The 21,705-nt window shown below is 40.6% G+C and overlaps 1 protein-coding gene across 1 annotated transcript in view; it reads right to left on the minus strand.

The window, feature by feature from the left end:
- Positions 1-21,705, minus strand: part of prkci (protein kinase C, iota) — a 90,699-nt gene that overhangs the window by 57,418 nt on the left and 11,576 nt on the right. The window contains exon 2 of the mRNA XM_039761203.1: positions 12,199-12,320. Within this exon, the coding sequence (XP_039617137.1) occupies positions 12,199-12,320 (122 nt within the window). The remainder of the gene's footprint in view (positions 1-12,198; positions 12,321-21,705) is intronic.

Here is a 21,705-nt window from a genome sequence, read left to right on the forward strand (position 1 = left end):
AGTGCAGTGTCAACACCGTATATAGTGGGATGGTGCGCTGCTGACCTCACTGACGCTGGGTCGGTGGGAGGAGTACTTCAAGACCTCCTCAATCCCACTAACATGCCTTCCAATGAGGAAGCAGAGCCTGGGGACTCTGAGGTGGGCTCTCCCATCTCTGGGACTGAAGTCACCGAGGTGGTCAAAAAACTCCTTGGTGGCAGGGCCCCGGGGTGGATGAGATACCGAGTTCCTTAAGGCTCTGGATGTTGTAGGACTGTCTTGGTTGACACGCCTCTGCAACATCGCATGGACATCGGGACAGTGCCTCTGGATTGGCAGACGGGTGGTGGTCCCCTCTTTAAAAGGGGACCGGAGGGTGTGTTCCAACTATAGAGGGATCACACTCCTCAGCCTCCCTGGAAAAGTCTATTCGGGGTTCTGGAGAGGAGGGTCCGCCGGATAGTCAACCTCGGATTCAGGAGGAACAGTGTGGTTTTCGCCCTGGTCGCTGAACAGTGGACCAGCTCTTCACCCTTAGCAGAGTCCTGGAGGGTGCATGGGAGTTTGCCCGACCGGTCTACATGTGTTTTGTGGACTTGGAAAAGGCATTCGACGTGTCCCTCGGGAATCCTGTGGGGGTGCTCGGGAGTATGGGGTACCGGACCCCTGATAAGAGCTGTTCGGTCTCTGTACAACCGTGTCAGAGCTTGGTCCGCATTGCCGCAGTAAGTCGAGCCCGCTTCCAGTGAGAGTTGGACTCCGCCAGGGCTGCCCTTTGTCACCATTCTGTTCATAACTTTTATGGACAGAATTTCTAGGCGCAGCCAGGGTGTTGAAGGGGTCCGGTTTGGTGGACTCAGGATTGGGTCACTGCTTTTTGCAGATGATGTTGTCCTGTTTGCTTCATCAGGCGTGATCTTCAGCTCTCTGGATCGGTTCGCAGCTGAGTGTGAAGCGGCTGGGATGAGAATCAGCACCTCCAAATCCGAGCATGGTCCTCAGCCGGAAAAGGGTGGAGTGCCCTCTCAGGGTTGGGGGAGAGATCCTGCCCCAAGTGGAGGAGTTCAAGTATCTCGGGGTCTTGTTCACGAGTGAGGGAAGAATGGAGCGTGAGATCGACAGGCGGATCGGTGCGGCATCCGCAGTGATGCGGGCTCTGCATCGGTCTGTCGTGGTGAAAAAGGAGCTGAGCCGTAAGGCAAAGCTCTCAATTTACCAGTCGATCTACCTTCCTACCCTCACCTATGGTCATGAGCTATGGGTAGTGACCGAAAGAACGAGATCGCGAATACAAGCGGCTGAAATGAGTTTCCTCCGCAGGGTGTCTGGGCTTTCCCTTAAAGATAGGGTGAGAAGCTCAGTCATCCGGGAGGGGCTCAGAGTAGAGCCGCTGCTCCTCCGCATCGAGAGGAGTCAGATGAGGTGGCTCGGGCATCTGATCAGGATGCCTCCTGGACGCCTCCCTGGTGAGGTGTTCCGGGCACGTCCAACCGGGAGGAGGCCCCGGGGAAGACCCAGGACACGCTGGAGGGACTATGTCTCCCGGCTGGCCTGGGAACGCCTTTGGGATTCTCCCGAAGAGCTGGAAGAAGTGGCCGGGAGAGGGAAGTCTGGGCCTCTCTGCTTAAGCTGCTGCCCCCGCGACCCGACCTCGGATAAGCGGAAGAGAATGGATGGATGGATGGATGAAACCTGCTTGTCCATGTAATTATCTAATCAGCCAGTCATGTATAAAATCATGCAGATACAGGTCAGCAACTTCAGTTAATATCTACATTAAATACCAGAATGGGGAAAAAAAAAAGTCATCTCAGTGATTTTGACTGTAGCATGGTTGTTAGTGCCAGATAGGCTGATTTGAATATTTCTGTATTTTGGTTTCTAAAGTTTACTCAGAATGGTGTGAAAAAAAAAAACAAAACATCCAGTGAGTGGTAGTACTGTAGAAAAAAAAGATCTTGTTGATGCAAGAGTTCAGAGAAGAAAGGCCAGACCGTTTGGGTTTGTGACAGAAAGACAGTAAGTCAGATAATCACTCAGTACACCCGCGTTGAGTATAAAAGTATCACAGAATGCACAACACGTTGAACCTTGAGGAAGACAAGGCATAACTGTAGAAAACCACATTAGGTTCTACTTCTGCTGGCCAAGAACAGAAAACCGAGGCTACAGTTGGCACAGGCTTACTAAATCTGGACAAATGAAAACTGGAAAAGTAAAGAATGGTCCGATAAATCTCAATTTCTGCTGATACACACAAATGGTGTGTATGAATCCATTTACTCAGCCTGCCATGTGTCAACAATCCTGGCTAGTGCTGGTGGTATAATGGTGTGATGAATGTCTTCTTGGCACACTTTAGGCCAATTAATATCAATCAATCACTACTTGAATGCCATGAATCTGAATAATGCTGCTGACCATATGTACAGTATCTCTTAATGGCCACAGTTTACTCATGTTCCAATGTCTACTGCCAGCATAATAATGTACCAAGGTCCTCCGTGGTAAATCTAGCATGATCGTCAAAGCGAGAAATTGGGAGGTCGTCCAGGATCATCTGCGATTCTCCAGCAGCTGCTGTGAATCGAGTGTGATTGTTAGAGCGGTTGTGTTGGAACATGCAATTTTTGTCTGGGTCAACCACAGCCCATCTGCCCATCTGCAAAACTCCACGGCCTACAAGTTTTGAAATGCTCTTTTAGATCTCAGTGTTACAGTAGATCATCTCCAACTAATTTCACATGTATTTTTTTTAAAATCATCTGTTATTAAGACAGATATTATTTATGGACATCATGAATATAGGTGCTAGGCATATTTAGCATCAAGCAGTTTAATAATGTTTGTAAAGTATAAATGATACCAATTAGAAGATCCTGGATCCGGGAAACTCCAATCTCTTGAACAGAAGACTGAGGTAAAAACTAAAATTAATATTATTAAATGCTATGTGGATGCAAAAGTATATAAGTAAAACTTCTGACTAACATTTTTACACTGTCACTTTTGGTATAGCTTCGCACTTTGTTCTGAAAGAGCAATGAATGCACAGCCAACTTTTTTTTTGTTGTTTGTTATTGCCACCATCACATTTTAAAGTATATTATTTATAAAAATGGTGATGAGCAGGGCTGAAAATGTGCATGTAAATGTGTATTCGTTAGTTCATTTTAAATTCTTGCTGTTATGTGCTTTGACATTGGAAAAGGTGCTCTATAAATAAAATGTATTGTTATTGTGTTAGTATATTTTTAACTTTAGTAACAGCTACCTACTAGATGGCGTAATCAGTAGATTATAATGTAAGTGGCACATTAATAATCTGTCAAAAATTCTGTGGAAAAGGTCTTGTGCAGCACACAAATTAATTTACTTAGAATATCTTCTAAAAATACAATTTCAGACATAGGAAGCAAAGGGAAGAAATGGGAAAAAGGCCTTACACTGCAGAACACATTCATATAGTTAATATGCTGCATGTAGGAGAAGTGTCTTGTTGCACTTCCAAGGCCCTCCTTTCTGGCAACACAAGGCCATTTTAATTAAGACTCTGACCTTTTAACATTAAAACTAGGAATTAGCTTAGCTGTATGGTCTACACATTGTAATTTAAACTGCAACACAAACTGTTTCTTTAAAAAAAAAAAAAAAATTCAGAGTGCTTTTCCCTAGAATTTCTTGTATACTCAGATATGGGGATATTGAGGAGTAAACCTCAAGAAAATGATTACATGTTTATATTATGTACATTAAAGAACCATCAACAACAAATCAAATTAATAGTACATTGAACACATTTTTCTAAAAGTAAAGCTGAATAAATTGGACTCTGCAGCTGCATGAATAAATCACTTCCGGTTAGTGTAAATAGCTCAAAAGTTGACAATTATAATACTTTCCCTACAAGAAAGTATATCGGAGTAAGGGAGGTCTAAAACATAAGAAATTCATCAAAATTTTAAGGTTGAATTTTTGGACGATTACAATACTTTCTGTATACTTCGTATACGAGAAAGTAAAAAGCTCACTTTCCAGCAGCAGCTCCCCTGCTGGTGGACACCTGCGTGTTTCTGTGCCAGAAACTCTCTTCCAGTTTGGATTTCTCTCCAAAATAAAGCAGGCAAGTATATTTCACAAAATAGTCTACTGTATTTAGCTAGTCTATGTCTAGTGTTGGTTCAGAGCAAAAACTTTGACTTTGGTACCAACACCAATTAATTGTTGGACATTGGTTCTAAGATGGTTAAGAAACAAACAATGGATAACTCAACCCGAACCCCTCCTAACCCCCCACCTCCATCTCAGAGCTGCTTCGTTCCCCCAGCCTGCATGCATGCTGCACCCAATACATCAATAACAGGAGCTTCTTCTTTGAACTATCAAGTAAATTTACATTAATGTATAGGGTGCCACAAAAACACTCCTTGATTTTAAATGGTTACAAAATCAAAACTTATTAGAATATGTTTATTAACTAGCCATGTGCGCCCAACTACGTTGCGCGTGTTAAAGTTGTCTGTGAAGGGTTCCTTGATTAAACGCGGCTGCCAGTCGTGAACTGGGCCCTTCGTCGCACAGCATTATGATTTTTTATAAGGGAAATAAAATTACAAAAGAAAACCCTTGGATATTGATTCGATAGTAACGGCCTACTCGGAATCACTGTCCGAATCGTAATTATGTGGTGGTGTAGGAGCATTTCTGCTTCCGTCCGTTCACAGTCCGTCTCATTTTCACGACGCTGTCGTTTCCTCTCACGATGTCTTCTCAACCTTTCTCCAATCTCGCAGGTTGCTTTGTGGCAATCCAAAGAGTAAGGCAATATACACGGAGCAATGGTTATAAAAGGGGGACACATAGGTATCCAGGCTCTTTAAAGCATAAATAGGGATCACTTCGCTGACATGTGAGCAAGCCACGGTACAACTGTGAGACACGCAGCAATCGCCGGCTACAACGTAACAATAATAATTTCCGGAACATGCTGTTACATTGTCATTCATTTTACCCACTGTCTTTCTTTTTTATTCATATGTTACGTAGGCACGTACCTTTTATCTTCGGCAATCTCATTCTCTAACCAGGCCTCAGGAGCTAACCAGTGTAACACTGTCCACCACCCCTTTCGTTATTCCGGCACATTGTTGAAATCCGTGAGTGACAACAACGTACTAAACTGGAAGGTGGTCTACGCATGTGTGGAATTCGCGGACAAACAAAGATCAAGATCTAAATGAAGATCTCTTTAGTTAATTTAAAGCACAACAATTTGTTTTCGTTTGAATGTCTGTGTTTTGAGGTGTGACTGGAGTACTACAGTCTTCAGTAGTATAAGCCTGGAGGAGATTCCTAATGCAATGCCTATGTTTTACCTGTCTCTCTACTGCCATCTAGTGCTTCTTCTTCTTCTAATTCATTCGCAGACCAACAAAGATCAAGATCCAAATGAAGATTATATATAGAGACTAGCAAAATACCCGCGCTTCGCAGCGGAGAAGTAGTGTGTTAAAGAAGCAATGAAAAAGAAAAGGAAACATTTTGAAAATAACGTAACATGATTGTCAATGTAATTGTTTTGTCACTGCTGTGAGTGATGAGTGTTGTTGTCATATATATATATATATTTACACACACACACACACACACACACACACACACACAAACATACATATATATATATACATACACACACACACATATATAAACATATATATATACATATACATACATATCTACATATATACACACACAGCTATTTCGTATCAGTGCAATACGCTGCTTGTTAAAACGGATGACTCCCGCTCTTACGTGCAAGTCTGCGTGGATATTATGAACTATCGTATTTGTTCAAGTTCTATTTAAATTTTAAATAGAAGAAATTTTTATTTAGTCGACAGAAATATCTTTGGTAGGAATGGTAAAAACAGACAGGAATATTATTCGTGAATAAATCAACTCAAACCTTAAACAACTTATAATATTTTGCTCTCCATAAAAATATATCCTGTCAAAATTATACAAATTCAAATATGAACATGCTGCATAACAAAACCTGGAAATATAAATAAAATGTGTTCCTTTCAGCAATAACAAATCAAATCATTCAGTTGTCTTTGCTCATATGTCATTTTAGAGCTGGACGCCTGGCATCTTTTTTGGCCACAAGTTCGTTTCTGTTTGGTGTGAGGTTCTGTGTTGTGGAGATTCTCAGGATGGATTGCAGGTGCTCATCAGTGAGGCGACTCCTGTGTGCTGTTTTGTTAGTCTTTATCACTGAGAAGAGCTTCTCACACAGATATGTGCTACCAAACATGCACAAGGTTCGAGCCGCATGTAGACGGACTTTTTTTGTTCTTCAAAGTCACCAAAGCGCCGTGCAAACTCAGTGCGCTCAGTTTATCAGCAAAGTGCGTATTTGGGAACACCGTAGTGACGACTTGGTTTAACATTACTTGGCAACAGGGAAAGTGGGGCAAGTGGTTGTGTCTCCCATAAAAGCAGCTTCAATTGAAATCACTTTGTGATTGTGCACGGTAAAACGTCCGCTGAAGTGTCAGATTCTTATTTAATTCTTCTGCTTTCTGTATCTTCTGCATTGCATTCAGGTCTTTCAGGTTACCCTGATGTTTTGTTTTATAGTGCCGTCTTAGATTAAATTCTGTAATTACAGCCACATTAGCTCCACAAATGAGACACACGGGTTCAGTAAACATATACTCAGCCTCCCATCGGTTTTAAAGGCTCTATTTTCAGAATCAACTTTTCTCTTCAGCATCGTGTGAGCTAGCTTCGCAATAACTTGCAGCATCATAAGGTAGACTTGATTAATGCGGTAAGTGTTTGGCAAGGCAGCTGAAGCGCTGCATTATGGGATCTGTAGTTTATTGTGTTACCAGCGCTTCATATACCCGGCTTTAATAACAATAATACAGTATATAAAATGATCTCGGGCCGGATATAATTACACACCGGGCGGATGTGGCCCGCCCCTTGAGTTTGACACATATGGACTAAATAGAACTTGAAAAGATATATTTTTCAAATGTGATCGCAATTCAGATAGAGTTGACGCACTACAGCCTGCATGCCTCAATAAGTCATCCTCCCTCGCTCTTACTTTTTACCGTTCATCTAATGAATACACTGAGTATGGCTTTACCAAAACAATCATTGATGGCGAATAAAGTATCCATTATTCGAGTATGTAGATCGGGATATATATATATATATATATACCCGCGTATCACAGCGGAGAAGTAGTGTGTTAAAAAAGCTAGAAAAAGAAAAGGGAACATTTTAAAAATAACGTAACATGACTGTCAATATACAGTATTTGTTTTGTGAGTGTTACTGAGTGTTGCTGTCATCAAGGATTTGATTATCATTATTTCTTTCAATCAGGTTCGTATTTGTAGGATGTGTTGTGTTCAAGTTACATTCCGTGTTTGTCAATCGTTGTAAAGATGACAGGTTTCATTCATCGATTCGTTTCTTACTGCATCAATAAACAGCTCGTCTTCTTCTTTATCTGAGACCTGACACACTGCATGCACGGGTTTTTTTTACACTGTCTTCCTTTAGCGGGACATTGACTTTTTCCAACGTGTGCTTTGTTTCCGCAGTAGTTGGATTTATGAATATGCTTGTATGTATGAGACGCTTCATATTTTTTGCTGCCTTTTCAATTGTGTAATTCGGTTTTGTTCAGCTTTTGGAACTGTTGCTTTTATCTGTGCACTGCGCCAGTTCACGTGAGCCACTCGGTGTACATGCATCAAGGTTCCCAGCTGTGCTGGTGCCATCTCGCTATGTCCATGGCTGTATTTAATGTTACCTTAGTCCTGGCACTTAAAACTTTCTCTCGCAGTTTTGCTGAGTTTGTGTCAAACACCACCCTGACCATCTCATCTTCCTCTCCATAAGCACAGTCCTTCACCCGTGAATATTTACCCGTGGCAGTTTGCTATTGGATTGCCGCTGACGGACTGCCTTATATGGGCAGGCACTAAATTACAAACGCCAGCGGCAGCCTGTCTATGAACTTAATTTAAAGTGTAGGTTTACATCGTGCTTTGTTTCCGAAGTAGCAGAACTCATGAATATGGTTGTATATGTCACTCGCTCGCTTCTTATTGTTTCGCTGCCTTCTCAATTATATAATGCATGTTTTCTATGTACTGCATGATTACGTGGGAGGCGTGATGATGTCACACGAAACTCCGCCCCCACGGCGTTGAAGCTCATCTCCATTACAGTAAATGGAGAAAAACAGCTTCCAGTTATGACCATTACGCGTAGAATTTCGATATAAACCCTGCCCAACTTTTGTAAGGAAGCTGTAAGGAATGAACCTGCCAAATTTCAGCCTTCCACCCACACGGGAAGTTGGAGAATTAGTGATGAGTGAGTGAGTGAGGGCTTTGCCTTTTATTAGTATAGATAAGATGACAGCAAATACATTAACTCAAAACATTTCTTCTTTTCCCAGCAGATTCTTCTGTGCACTCCTTATATCACTAGCGGACCGTGAAATTCAAAATGGCGCTCACCTGGCAGCAACACAGCTGGTGTGTGTTGGAATTTCTTGCAAAAAAAAGTGTTGTGACTGTGCAGCACGCTTTCAAATTTCATGTTATTCCGCTTACTAACAAGTCCATTTTGAAGAGGTATAACAATTTTGTTGAGGAAGGTTAAATCTGTGACCAGAGAAAGGGACATTCAGGCCGACCACAAGTCTCACAGGAAGTTGTTAATCGCGTCAGAGAAACCTTTTTTGCAGAGCCAGAAAAAGTCAATGTGCAGAGCTGGCCGTGAGTTACAAGTTCCAAAAAGGACAGTTAGCAAGATCTTACACAATCACTTGCACTTTCACCGTTTTAAGCTCTAATTGGTGCAGAAGTTACAACCTTCAGACAATGCAACGCAACTTCAATTCTGCACGAATCTCCAGGCGTTAATAGAAAATAATGAAAACCTGCTGTCAAAGATCATTTTCAGTGATGAGGCGACCTTCCACTTAAATGGAAATTATATGAAACTTTATGAGCTAATGAAACTGTAGCCTCAAAGGTGAAAGAATATTCCAATAAATTTTGATTTTGTAACCATTTAAAAATCAAGAAGTGGTTTTGTGGCCACCCTGTATATTAGGGTGGTCTGGTGTTACGATTGGGCCTATAACAACAGTGAAAGAGGTGCTTGAACACTACCATTTTCTATTCTTCCTTGTGCTGGAGATTCACATAAATAAATGTGCAGTAGATGTATCTGCAGAAATTCAGTGATACAATCATGTTAACACAGATCAGACATCCTGTGGAAGCCCTCCCATGAAGAATCGAGACTGTTTTAAGAACAAAAGGAGGCCATATCCAATATTAGTATAGTGTTCCTAATAATTTGCTCAGCAAGTATATACGTTTCATATCAAACAACATTAATATCATAACCCCTTCCCTCCTAAATACTGAAACAACAACATCCTTAACAGAGGCCTGTTTACCTTAGTGCAAAATTAATAAATTCTTGCCAAATTCTAAAAAAAGCTTTGGACTGTTCCATTTTTGAGAAAACGTACTCTTTTCAAATTTTAAAATTAGAATTTTAGAAAAATAATTAGTAAAATAAGTCCTCATTTTCCCACTGAGTTATGGAATTAATAAGGTTAGTGAAAAGATACCATAATATCTCACAATAATGGGTTGGATATAAAACAGCCTGTGATTTATGATTACAAGGCTGCAGCATGAATGGTTCTCTGATTGCACAAAGTGACAAGGTATGTGTTTGACCTGTTATGCAAGTACAAAATGTAATATTGCTGGCTGTTAATTCAGTAACAGGTATTCAAAAAATGAAAAGAGAAGAAGAGATGAAGAGTAGTTTTCAAACAAATTTTACTAAGCATTTATTAACACAAAGAATTGCAGATACAAGTAACATTTTAACCAAGAAGCAGATACAAGTAACATTTTAACCAAGAAGCAGAGATGAAAGTACACCAATCAAGATTAAAATGACCAATTTCATGTACAGCAAAACTGATTTTAATTTGATGTTTTCTGATATTAAGGCAATTTAACATTCTTAAACTTCATGTAAGCAATGATTGAACCAGAAGCTGAAAATGTTGATTACTCCTTAATTAACTATCCAACTGAAAACTACAATTTTGTGTCATAGGAAGAGCTGTTCATATCCTTGATGTTTAATGCCTAGGATTCTACACATCTAGCCACTCACTTTCTGAACCTGCTATCATCTATTATAAGGTAAATATATTTCCAATCCTGAGTTTACCACCAGCACATATGCTTTGTGTATGAGAAGGTGATGAACACCTACAGCAGACCATCTCTCTCATAATGATCAGACATCCTTCCACAGAAAGAATTAAATGAACTTAAAGCCAAAGTGGGAAAAAAAGCACATGACATTTACACACCATTTTCTATGCCACACACTCAAAATGATCATTTGCTGTTAAATCTAAAGTTTTTTTAATAGCCACCTGAATCTAATTTAAGATACAATGTCCATCAAAAATATCAAATTACAAAAATATTAAAATCCTTGTGCACAGACTTTGAAAAATAAATGGCAAAAGAGAGATTACATTTTCAGTTTATCATTTTAATTTTAATTCCCTTATTTGCAGAAAGTAACTCCCACACTATGCATGTCAAGGCAGTATTAAAATTTTGAAACTCTTCACTTGTAAAATTTGTTTTGGAATTGAATGAAGGAGCATCTAATATTTTCACTGTAGAAGACTAGCCAAAATGTGCAGAGATAGCCACTCAGTCTGTAACTTATCTCCCATCTAAGTGACTAAAACTATAGCTGTGATAATCTCTATGAAGTGTCCTCATTCTACTCATGTCTGTCTAGTTTTTATTCCCACATCTTACACATATGCAAGTTAGATTATTTGGCAACTCTAAATTGTTTCTGTATAAGCGAGTATAAGCATGTGTGCGACAGTGGCGTAGAGGTAGCGCTGCTGCCTCGCAGCAAGGACACCTGGGCTCACTTCCCAGGTCCTCCCTGCGTGGAGTTTGCATGTTCTACCCGTGTCTGCGTGGGTTTCCTCTGGGTGCTCCGGTTTCCTCCCACAGTCCAAAGACATGCAGGTTAGGTGCATTGCTGATCCTAGTATGTACTTGGTGTGTGGGAGTGTGTGTGCCTTGCAGTGGGCTAGCGCCCTGCCTGGGATTTGTTCCTGCCTTGTGCCCTGTGTTGGCTGGGATTGGCTAAAGGAAACCCCTAGTGACCGAGTGTTAGGATATAGCAGGTTGGATAATGAAGCATGTGTGCGACTCTTGACTGGCATTAGCTGCCCTTAATAGTGAAAACATGTTTAAAAATTGATGACTGGACAGACCGACAACAGTAGCCACATCTATTCAAAGAATGAATGTGAAGATTCTGTTTTCTTGTGCTTTTTATTAGCCAGTTGTTCCATGAATATTTGCCTTTCTGTATGTAAAGTTTTAAACCAGGAATCCTCAATCTTTGTCTTGGAAGGGGGCAGTAGCTATGTATTTTTGTTCTAGCCAGTTTCGTAATTGAATGAAAATAACTGCTGCTAATTCAGCATAGTCTTTTAGACCTAATTTTTGTCACTTGCTTCTTTAACTCTTAAAAAAACTACATTCACAGTTTTATGTGCTTTGTGTCTTTAAACATATCTTTTTATTTGAATGCAATGAAGACAAAAACCTTAAAAGACTGATACATTTTTATCTGTTTTAGCCCATGAAACATTTGGACAATGTTCTCAGAAAGCCAAAAAGTATAACATTTGAAATGTCTGATTGATGCACCAAAAGCATTTGCAAGGTTCAGAATTAATAGCTAAAACTGTATCCGATAATAAACTTTTGGTTCCCTTCTTATTTGAATCTCATTATTGGTTACATAACTATGAAGTAATTAAATGCCAAGTTCAAAAACAATGTAAAATTGAGGAGAAAAGAAGGTATCTTTACCAAGGACAAAACTCTTGACATAAATGAACTAAGATGCAGTCACAACAAATTTTTTTTTCTCTTCCAAAAATCTCTGACTGGAAGTTAGAACTTCTTACATTTTCAAGGATTTAAATTATTTTTCACAAGGAAAAGTAACAGATAAACTCCGAAAACAAATTAATAATATCTCTTAGATTAAGGCATATTACACACAACATGCAAATTTGACGTGACAGCATACCTTCTTCATCAATCCATTTCATCGTGAAAACCTGGTCATTGTCAAAGCAGCACATATCACGAACTTCACTGTACAGACCTTCAAACGTGATTGATGGGTCAAAGTGGGTAATCATAATATCCCTGGAGGAAAACAAACACCATGTCAACAGTTTAGCAAGAGACCACTACACCAATTTTTCTCCTTTCTAAAATGCATATATTAGTTTTGACAAGAAAAAAAAACAATTATACAAACTTCTTTTTGTTAACAAAATTACAGTTTTAAAAATGTTAGTTTATTATTTATTTAATGGCCACATACTGCAAATGATAGTATTTTGCGGACACCAAAACTTTAATATGAAGAGTGTACACATTTTTGAAGCCATTTTCCAAAAAAAAAAAAAAATATAATATATATATAGCTGACATGCTAGATCTATCTAAACCCAATTACAAACTTTAAAAAGATGACATTTTCAATATCTACAACCTGCCTAGGCACTGAATCTAAAACCTACGTGGAAGTCTTTCTTTTACACTACATGTAAACTAACAAATAATGCCGTGAAGCATAGATCCATCCTGCCTTGTATCAACGGTTCAGGCTGGTGGTGGTGGTGTAATGGTGAGTGGGATATTTTCTTGGCACACTTTGGATGCCTTATTGCCAACTTAGCTTCATTTAAATGCCACAGCCTATTTGAATATTGTTGCTGACCATGTCCATGCCTTTATGACCACAGTGTACAAAGCTCAAACCATCTCAAACTGGTTTCTTGAACAATGAGTTCATGGTACGCAAATGGCCTCCACAGTCACCAGATCTCAATCCAATACAGCACCTTTGGGATGTGGTGAAACGGGAGATTAGCATCATAGATTTATTAAAAATAATTTATTAAGAATAAAAAAATTGAGAAAGCACATGTACATAAGCATTCACAGCCTTTGCCATGAAGCTCAAAACTGAGCTCAGGTACATCCTGTTTCCCCTGATCATCCTTGAGATGTTTCTGCAGCCTAATTGGAGTCCACCTGTGGTAAATTCAGTTTGGAAAGGCACACACCTGTCTATATAAGGTCCCACAGTTGACAGTTCATATCAGAGCACAAACCAAGCATGAAGTCAAAGGAATTGTCTGTAGACCTCCGAGACAGGATTGTCTCGAGGCACAAATCTGGAAAAGGTTGCTGAAAAATTTCTGCTGCTTTGAAAGACCCAATGAGCACAGTGGCTTCCATCATTCGTAAGTGAAAGAAGTTCGAAACCAGCAGGACTCTTCCTAGAGCTGGCCGGCCATCTAAACTGAGCGATCGGGGGAGAAGGGCCTTAGTCAGGGAGGTGACCAAGAACCCGATGGTCACTCTGTCAGAGCCCCAGAGGTCTTCTGTGGAAAGAGGAGAACCTTCCAGAAGGACAACCATCTCTGCAGCAATCCACCAATCAGGCCTGTATGGTAGAGTGACCAGACGGAAGCCACTCCTTAGTAAAAGGCACATGGCAGCCTGCCTGGAGTTTGCCAAAAGGCACCTGAAGGACTCTCAGACCACGAGAAAACAAAATTCTCTGATCTGATGAGACAAAGATTGAACTCTTTGGTGTGAATGCCAGGCGTCACGTTTGGAGGAAACCAGGCACCGCTCATCACCAGGCCAATACAATCCCTACAGTGAAGCATGGTGGTGGCAGCATCATGCTGTGGGGATGTTTCTCAGCGGCAGGAACTGGGAGACTAGTCAGGGTAAAGGGAAAGATGACTGCAGCGATGTACAGAGACATCCTGGATGAAAACCTGCTCCAGAGCGCTCTTGACCTCAGACAGGGATGATGGTTCATCTTTCAGCAGGACAACGACCCTAAGCACACAGCGAACATATCAAAGGAGTGGCTTCAGGACAACTCTGTGAATGTCCTTGAGTGGCCCAGCCAGAGCCCAGACTTGAATTTGATTGAACATCTCTGGAGAGATCTTAAGATGGCTGTGCACCGATGCTTCCCATCCAACCTGATGGAGCTTGAGAGGTGCTGCAAAGAGGAATGGGCGAAACTGGCCAAGGATAGGTGTGCCAAGCTTGTGGCACCATATTCAAAAAGACTTGAGGCTGTAATTTGCTGCCAAAGGTGCATCGACAAAGTATTGAACAAAGTATGTGAATACTTATGTACATGTGATTTCTCAGTTTTTTTATTTTTATAAATTTGCAAAAACCTCAAGTAAACTTTTTTCATGTTTTCATTATGAGGTGTTGTGTGTAGAATTCTGAGGAAAAAAAAAAGAATTTAATCAATTTTGGAATAAGGCTGTAACATAAAATGTGGAAAAAGTGATGCGCTGTGAATACTTTCCGGATGCACTGTAGATAGATAGATAGATACTTTATTAATCCCAAGGGGAAATTCACATACTCCAGCAGCAGCATACTGATAAAGAACAATATTAAGTTAAAGAGTGATAACAATGAAGGTATAACAGACAGACAATAATTTTGTATAATATCAATGTTTACCCCCCCGGGTGGAATTGAAGAGTCGCATAGTGTGGGGGAGGAATGATCTCCTCAGTCTGTCAGTGGAGCAGGACAATTACAGCAGTCTGTCACTGAAGCTGTTCCTCTGTCTGGAGATGATACTGTTTAGTGGATTCTCCATGATTGACAGGAGCCTGCTCAGCGTCCGTCGCTCCACCACAGATGTCAAACTGTCCAGCTCCGTGCCTACAATAGAGCCTGCCTTCCTCACCAGTTTGTCCAGGCGTGAGGCATCCCTCTTCATCCCTCCCCAGCACACCACCGCGTGGAGAGAGGGCGCTCGCCACAATCGTCTGATAGAACATCTGCAGCATCTTCTTGCAGATGTTGAAGGACACCTGCCTTCTAAGAAAGTATAGTCGCCTGTCCTTTCTTACACAGAGCATCAGTATTGGCAGTCCAGCCCAGTTTATCATCCAGCTGCCCTCCCAGGTATTTATAGGTCAGTACCCTCTGCACACAGTCACCTCTGATGATCACGGGGTCCATGAGGGGCCTGGGCCTCCTAAAATCCACCACCAGCTCCTTGGTTTTGCTGGTGTTCAGTTGTAGGTGGTTTGAATCGCACCATTTAACAAAGTCCTGGATTAGTTTCCTATTCTCCTCCTCCTGCCCACTCCTGATGCAGCCCACGATAGCAGTGCCGTCTGCAAACTTTTGCACGTGGCAGGACTCCGAGTTGTATTGGAAGTCCGATGTATATAGGCTGAACAGAACCGGAAAAGTACAGTCCCCTGCGGCGCTCCTGTGTTGCTGACCACAATGTCAGACCTGCAGTTCCCGGGACACACATACTGAGGTCTGTTTGTAAGATAGTCCACGATCCATGCTACCAGGTATGAATCTACTCCCATCTCTGTCAGCTTGTCCCTAAGGAGTAGAGGTTGGATGGTGTTGAAGGCGCTAAAGAGGTCCAGAAACATAATTCTTTCAGCACCACTGCCTCTGTCCAAGTGGGAGAGGGATCGGTGTAGCATATAGATGATGGCATCCACCACCCACCTTCTCCTGGTATGCGAACTGCAGAGGGTCGAGGGCGTGGTGGACCTGTGGCCTCAGGTGGTGAAGCAGCAGCCGCTCCATGGTCTTCATCACGTGACGTCATATGGATCAAAATCCCCAAGGAATGCTTCCAGCACCTTGCTGAATCGATACCACAAAGAATTAACAACTTTGAACCAGTTTGAAGGCAAAAGGGGGTGCAACCTGGTACTAGCAAGGCGTAACTAATAAAGTGGCGTGTGAGTGTATATAGCATATAAAACCACTACTTCCTCAAAACATTCAGCTGGTTAGCAGGTTGTAAAACCAGACATTTATGCTTTCACAGTTTTAGTGGTAAAATGTTTTAGAATGGTAAAATATCCTGAAAAATCTGTGGCATAAGAAAATGCAGAAAAACTTTAACAGAATACAGCTTAAAACGTATTCTATCAATGTTCGGTCTTGGGATATTTCCACGAAAAGTATTTTTTTCTTTGATGGATTTAGAGCACAGGGACAAGCAAACAGTTTACACATTGGACAAAGATAATGAAATATACAGTACACCCCCAAAATTCGCGGGGGTTACATTCCTAGACCACCTGCGAATTGTGAAAAACCGTGAATTCTAGATGTGGTTTAAAAAAAAAAGCCTATTTTTATAGTTTAAACCCTAAATATGCCCCCAAAACACTATAATTTCATTTTAACCTCAGCTTAATATATTACCTAAAAAAAAGAATATAAAGGTAAACCCATATACTGTACAGCAGGCATGTCAAACACGCGGCCGCATGCGGCCCGTAACAGCAATCTGTGTGGCCCGCATGACAGATCCTAGTCAGCACTGAACTTGTACAAAATGATTACTATCATTTGTGATTGAATCATTCTGCATCTTTGGTGTTACTTATTGACTTTTCTTACTTCTTCCTGCCTTCTGACAAAAGCGTGTTTTCCCACGGCATTACGGTACCGGAAACGTCATCTGCTAGTATAGCCACGAGTCTTGACCAAAGTTAATGAGCCGCAATGTCAAAACTGAAGTGCTAGGCTGCAGCAGTGGGCAGCAGGGGCGGCCTTAGGCATGTGCAAACTGTGCACCTGCACAGGGCTGCCGAATCCCAGGGGACGCTCCGCCAATATATATTGAATATAAAACAGAAAGAGAAAATAACGACACAGCTGATGGCAATGTGGTCGAAAAACATCGTCTTTCTTGTTAATTAGTACGCTGTATTTACTAATGTCGCTAGAGTCGGAGCAGTAGGCTATATGTAGTATTATAACGTTCTGCCGTAATGAGATTATCATGGGCCGCCACTTGGTTTTCAAGTTACGGAAACACGCATATGTCATGAGCACGAGGTGGCTATGCAGTGTCCGCAACGGACGTGGCCATCCGCCATGCATAAGATATCGTGTTGACATTGGCGGGCGAAGGGGCCCCTAATTCTTTCTCTGCCCATGATCACCACGAGCCTAGAGCCACCCCTGCTAGTTTACACTACTGGCTGGGCTGCTGAGACTGGCCACGGGGCAGAACTGACCATCATGAGTAGTAATAGCTCGCATATTTTCACGTTTTTTTTGCTCTAGTTTTATGTAATTTTGTGCTAGTATTGTAACGAACAGTTAGTGCAGACTACAGCTGAAGATCTGAAGTGGACGTGAGAAGTTGGTGAGTTGTTTATTAACATATTTTTGTGATTTTGAGTTTAGTGTAGGTCAGGTGGCTTTTTGCATATCGGCTTATTTTACAATATAAACTTTGAAGTAAACTTAGTAAAGTAAAATTTGATTTCTGGAGGATTTGTTTTCCAACTTGAATTACTGAGCAATGAATTCAGTGAATGTTTTTATGATTTCAGTTCACAGGAACAGGACTTTGCGCTGTTCTCTTACAATGTTGAGAATGTGCCAGAGAATATCCAAATGGAATTGATTGAACTGCAGTCAGATTCTATTCTGAAGGCAAAATACAACGAAGTTGGTGTGCCAGGCTTGTATGCTTATCTGCCACCCTCGTATGTGGAGATCTGTAAGTTGGCCACGAGAGTACTGTCTATGTCCGGAAGCACTTATCTTTGTGAGCAATTATTTTCGTTAATGAAAGCTACCAAAACCCCACATCGCTCACGACTTACTGTCGAGCACCTTTCATCCCTCATAAAAGTTGTAGCTGCACACGATTTCAAGCCTGATATTGATAAACTGGTTACTAACAAGAGATGCCAAGTGTCGAGACAAAAGAAATAGATCTCACACTGTAAGACTCCTATATAAGCAATGAATATAATATAAGGACCTAGCTAAGAGGCTAAGACTCTAATTGTACGTTGTTGTATGGAGAGTGTATGGAAATAAACTTTAAAGTTTAAAGAAAGGCAATTTAAGTGTTACATTTTTTAAAGTTTTCAGTATTGGAAAGAAAGCTACAGTAACTTTGTATAATAGTATTTGTTACAGTGCGGCCCACTGACGCATGTATGGTGGTTGAAGTGGCCCACCAATGGTAGTGAGTTTGACATGCCTGCTGTACAGTGCTGTACTGATATGTCACCCGCAATGCTAGAACGTAAAATACCGATGTTACCGCTATATGTACTGTAATTCATGCAAGCACGTTTTCATCTTGGGGCTTTAACCCTTAAATTGCCACATACTTGGGGGTTAATGCATCCCCTGGATGCCAATTACTTTTTTGGTGCACTTTTTAAATAAATGTCACAATTCACAAAAAAAATGTGAAATTTTAATGGAATGCATTTTTTTTCATGCAAAGAGCATCACAATTACTGCAACACTGATCATTATACACACTGCCAATGAACTGTAAAAACAATTTTAAAAACTACTAGAACAATATGTACAAAGTGCAACTGACGCCATTGATGAAATTCAGTAAATCACAGATCCAACTGTGCTTGAACTGGCTGCATGCAAGCACACAGAGGTAAACGCTGATGACTGCAGGCTAGTCTAGTGCAGCAGCTGAATCCCAGAGACAACGATACCACCCCTGTTCCCCTTACAGCGATTATACATTAAATACAACAAAACACAAACAAAACACATACAGTAAAGACCATGAAAAACGGCAATGGATGAAATGTAATGATGAAGATAGATAGTCCACAGATCCACACGTTGAATGGGAATGTAAAGATAGTCCTACCAATAGTTCCTGAAATGGTGAAGACGGGTGAATGGGATGATTGATGGGCAATGATTCCACTTAAGTCCTCATGTACATAGGCAGACAGCAGACAATCCAGACCCCATCCACAAAACAATCCAAGACAAAATGAATAAGTACAGGTAACCCAACAGAAGGCAGGCAGAGAGAGACAGGAACTTGAAACACAAATTACAAAAACTTTTTTTTTTTATTTTGGTCATCGGCCCCCTTTTTAAAATCCGCGCTGACATCCTTTGACCCCAACAGCCCCTGCACCATCAGCAGAAGACCAATCAGAGCCACTGCAGAGACTGCTGGGAGTTGCAGTTTCAAATTCTAGTAAAGTACAACGCTCTCGGATTGGCTACTTTCACCATCATAAGCCGCGTTTTCCTCTATGGTTGCTTCCTGTTTTCTCTACAGTGCAGTATTGCCATGAAAAAAGCCATACACAATTGTGGAGGATATTTGCGGTTTCCGCTAAAATTATTAGTTATGTTCTAAGGAAAAATCTGCGAACGACTGAGGCCATGTCTTCGCGGGGGTCTACTGTAAGGGAATATAACAACTTCATAGACTTTAATGCCATCCCAATCCCTCCCCCTAAAACAGGATCAAATAAATTTCAAGCTGTTACTTTCCCCTGACCTGCTGCCCTGTGCTTACACATAGAACACAGTAGAATGTCTTCCCAAAATTAATTAAATTAGGCTTGTGAAGTTGCCCTCAAAAAACACAGTCAACCACATTCTACAAACAAAACACATACCCCACTTACACAAGCATCCATGGAATGTGTATGCTGTAAAAATGTATTTTTTAAAAAGGCAGAGGGAAAAATTCTTCCATTATTTCATTATTCTAGGGTATTACAGGGTCAAGAGGATTCTGACTCATTTCTTACAGCATTAGGCATAAGGTGGAAATCAGTTCCATATGGGACACCAATATACGGTAGTTTAAACATTCATTTTCAGAGTCACTCACCAGTTAGTGTTATGTGCATTTCTTGGTATGTGGGATGAAACCCAAGTACTCAGAGAAATCCCATAAAGACATGGGGTCAATGCATAAAAAATATTAAGTGACCATATCTGGATTAAAGTCCAGATGCCTAGTGCTTGCCATGGAAATTCAACAAGAACAATGCCCAAGTTTAGTGTTACTTCAAAGGATGCATACACACATTTAGTTCTTAAATCATTTAGCATTTTAGAACACCACACATTAGGATAGTTTTCTGCCACTCCAAAAATTTTATACCAGGATTCTTTATGTTATCTTTAATTAAAGCAATAAAAACTTAAAGAACCATGTAGCATTAGCATAGAACATCACTATAGAATATTGGTAAGAGAAAACAGAATAAAACAATTAGAAAACATAATTATTAAGAGCTGTCTACTGGTTTTTATTGTATGAAAAAAGGCACACTCGTAGCAGGGAAAAATGAAAAGCTTAAAATATACTATTATACAATTTTAACTACAGATGTACTACAGATAAATTATGAAAAGAACTAGTTAAAATAAAGACTGCTCAAACTGAAACCATATTAAGATAGTATTAGTAGATTACAGATCTCCAGTCCCTAATTTTAGGCTATGTCCACACTACTCTAGCGCACTATAAAAAGTCCAGAGAAGAGTGACTAGGCTGAATCCAGCGTTATGAGGACAGATGAAAAGAGCTGAACCTTTTTAGTTTAAGCAAAAGGAGATTAAGAGGAGACATGATTGAAGTATTTAAAACTATAAAGGAAATTACTACAGTGGATTAAGACAGTTCCTTTAAAATAAGTTCAGCAAATTGGAAACTTAATGGTAAATTTTGCAACAATACAGGGAACCATAGACACATGGAATAAGTTACCAAGAAGTGTAGTAGACAGAAGAACCTTAGGGACCTTCAAAATTAGACTTCCGTTATTTTGGAAGAATTAAGTGGATAAGACTAGTGAGTTATGCTGGGCTGAATGTCCTTTTCTCATCCATATTATTCTGGCTTTTCGGTCCACACTAGCATTTTCACATTATTTACAAAAGTAAATCTGTCTACACTAGCACATCTGAAAACAAATAAGATGGTAGACATTCTTCTAAAATGGACAAGCATACATTAGTGAAAAAACTCTTGACAAGATGGTAATGCTGTCGGCAACACAATTACTGTAATCTGAAAACTGTATCAACCAGTAAACCATTTGCCATTTCATATGTATGCAGCATTTAAACTGTAAAAAACACAATTTAGATGCATATAGGTAAGCAATGCAATGGGCACCATGGAAAACAATTCCCTTATGTCCACTATGTTGGAATATGGTTTTCTTCTGAGAAGGCTGACCAGTCAGGGAAAGGAATGTCATAACAAGCAGGTCTCAATCAGGAAAGAGCTACATAATAAGCAGGAACTAATTAGTGTGCAATTAAGAGTCTGCATATTCACCTGTCCACTCTGAAATGCTGAGCTAGTGCTTTTAAAGGTATAAAACGCAAAAAATGAGACTAATGTCTGTCTCTCTATTATAAAAAGAAACCCTGTCCTGGAGAGCAAAAGCAAGGCTACGATAAGGGATCTTCTCGGAAGACATTTAAAAGACCCGTGAGACAAAAGAGACTACACGAGCAGCAGAGGCACAAAGTAGGAAAAAGGACAGCGGCTGTAAAGGCTTTAAAAAGATCGAAGGGCAACGCGACAACATCCCCATGCCCCCACCGTCTGCATGAGCAAGCGAGCGAGCAGCATTATACGTCCTGCAAGAAAGAATTTAACCATGCCCGAGGCCGTAAATAAAGGGACAAGTATTATTTTAAGAACGTCACGTGA

This window comes from Polypterus senegalus, chromosome 1, assembly GCF_016835505.1.
Source record: "Polypterus senegalus isolate Bchr_013 chromosome 1, ASM1683550v1, whole genome shotgun sequence".
Classification (NCBI taxonomy): Eukaryota; Metazoa; Chordata; class Cladistia; order Polypteriformes; family Polypteridae; genus Polypterus; species Polypterus senegalus.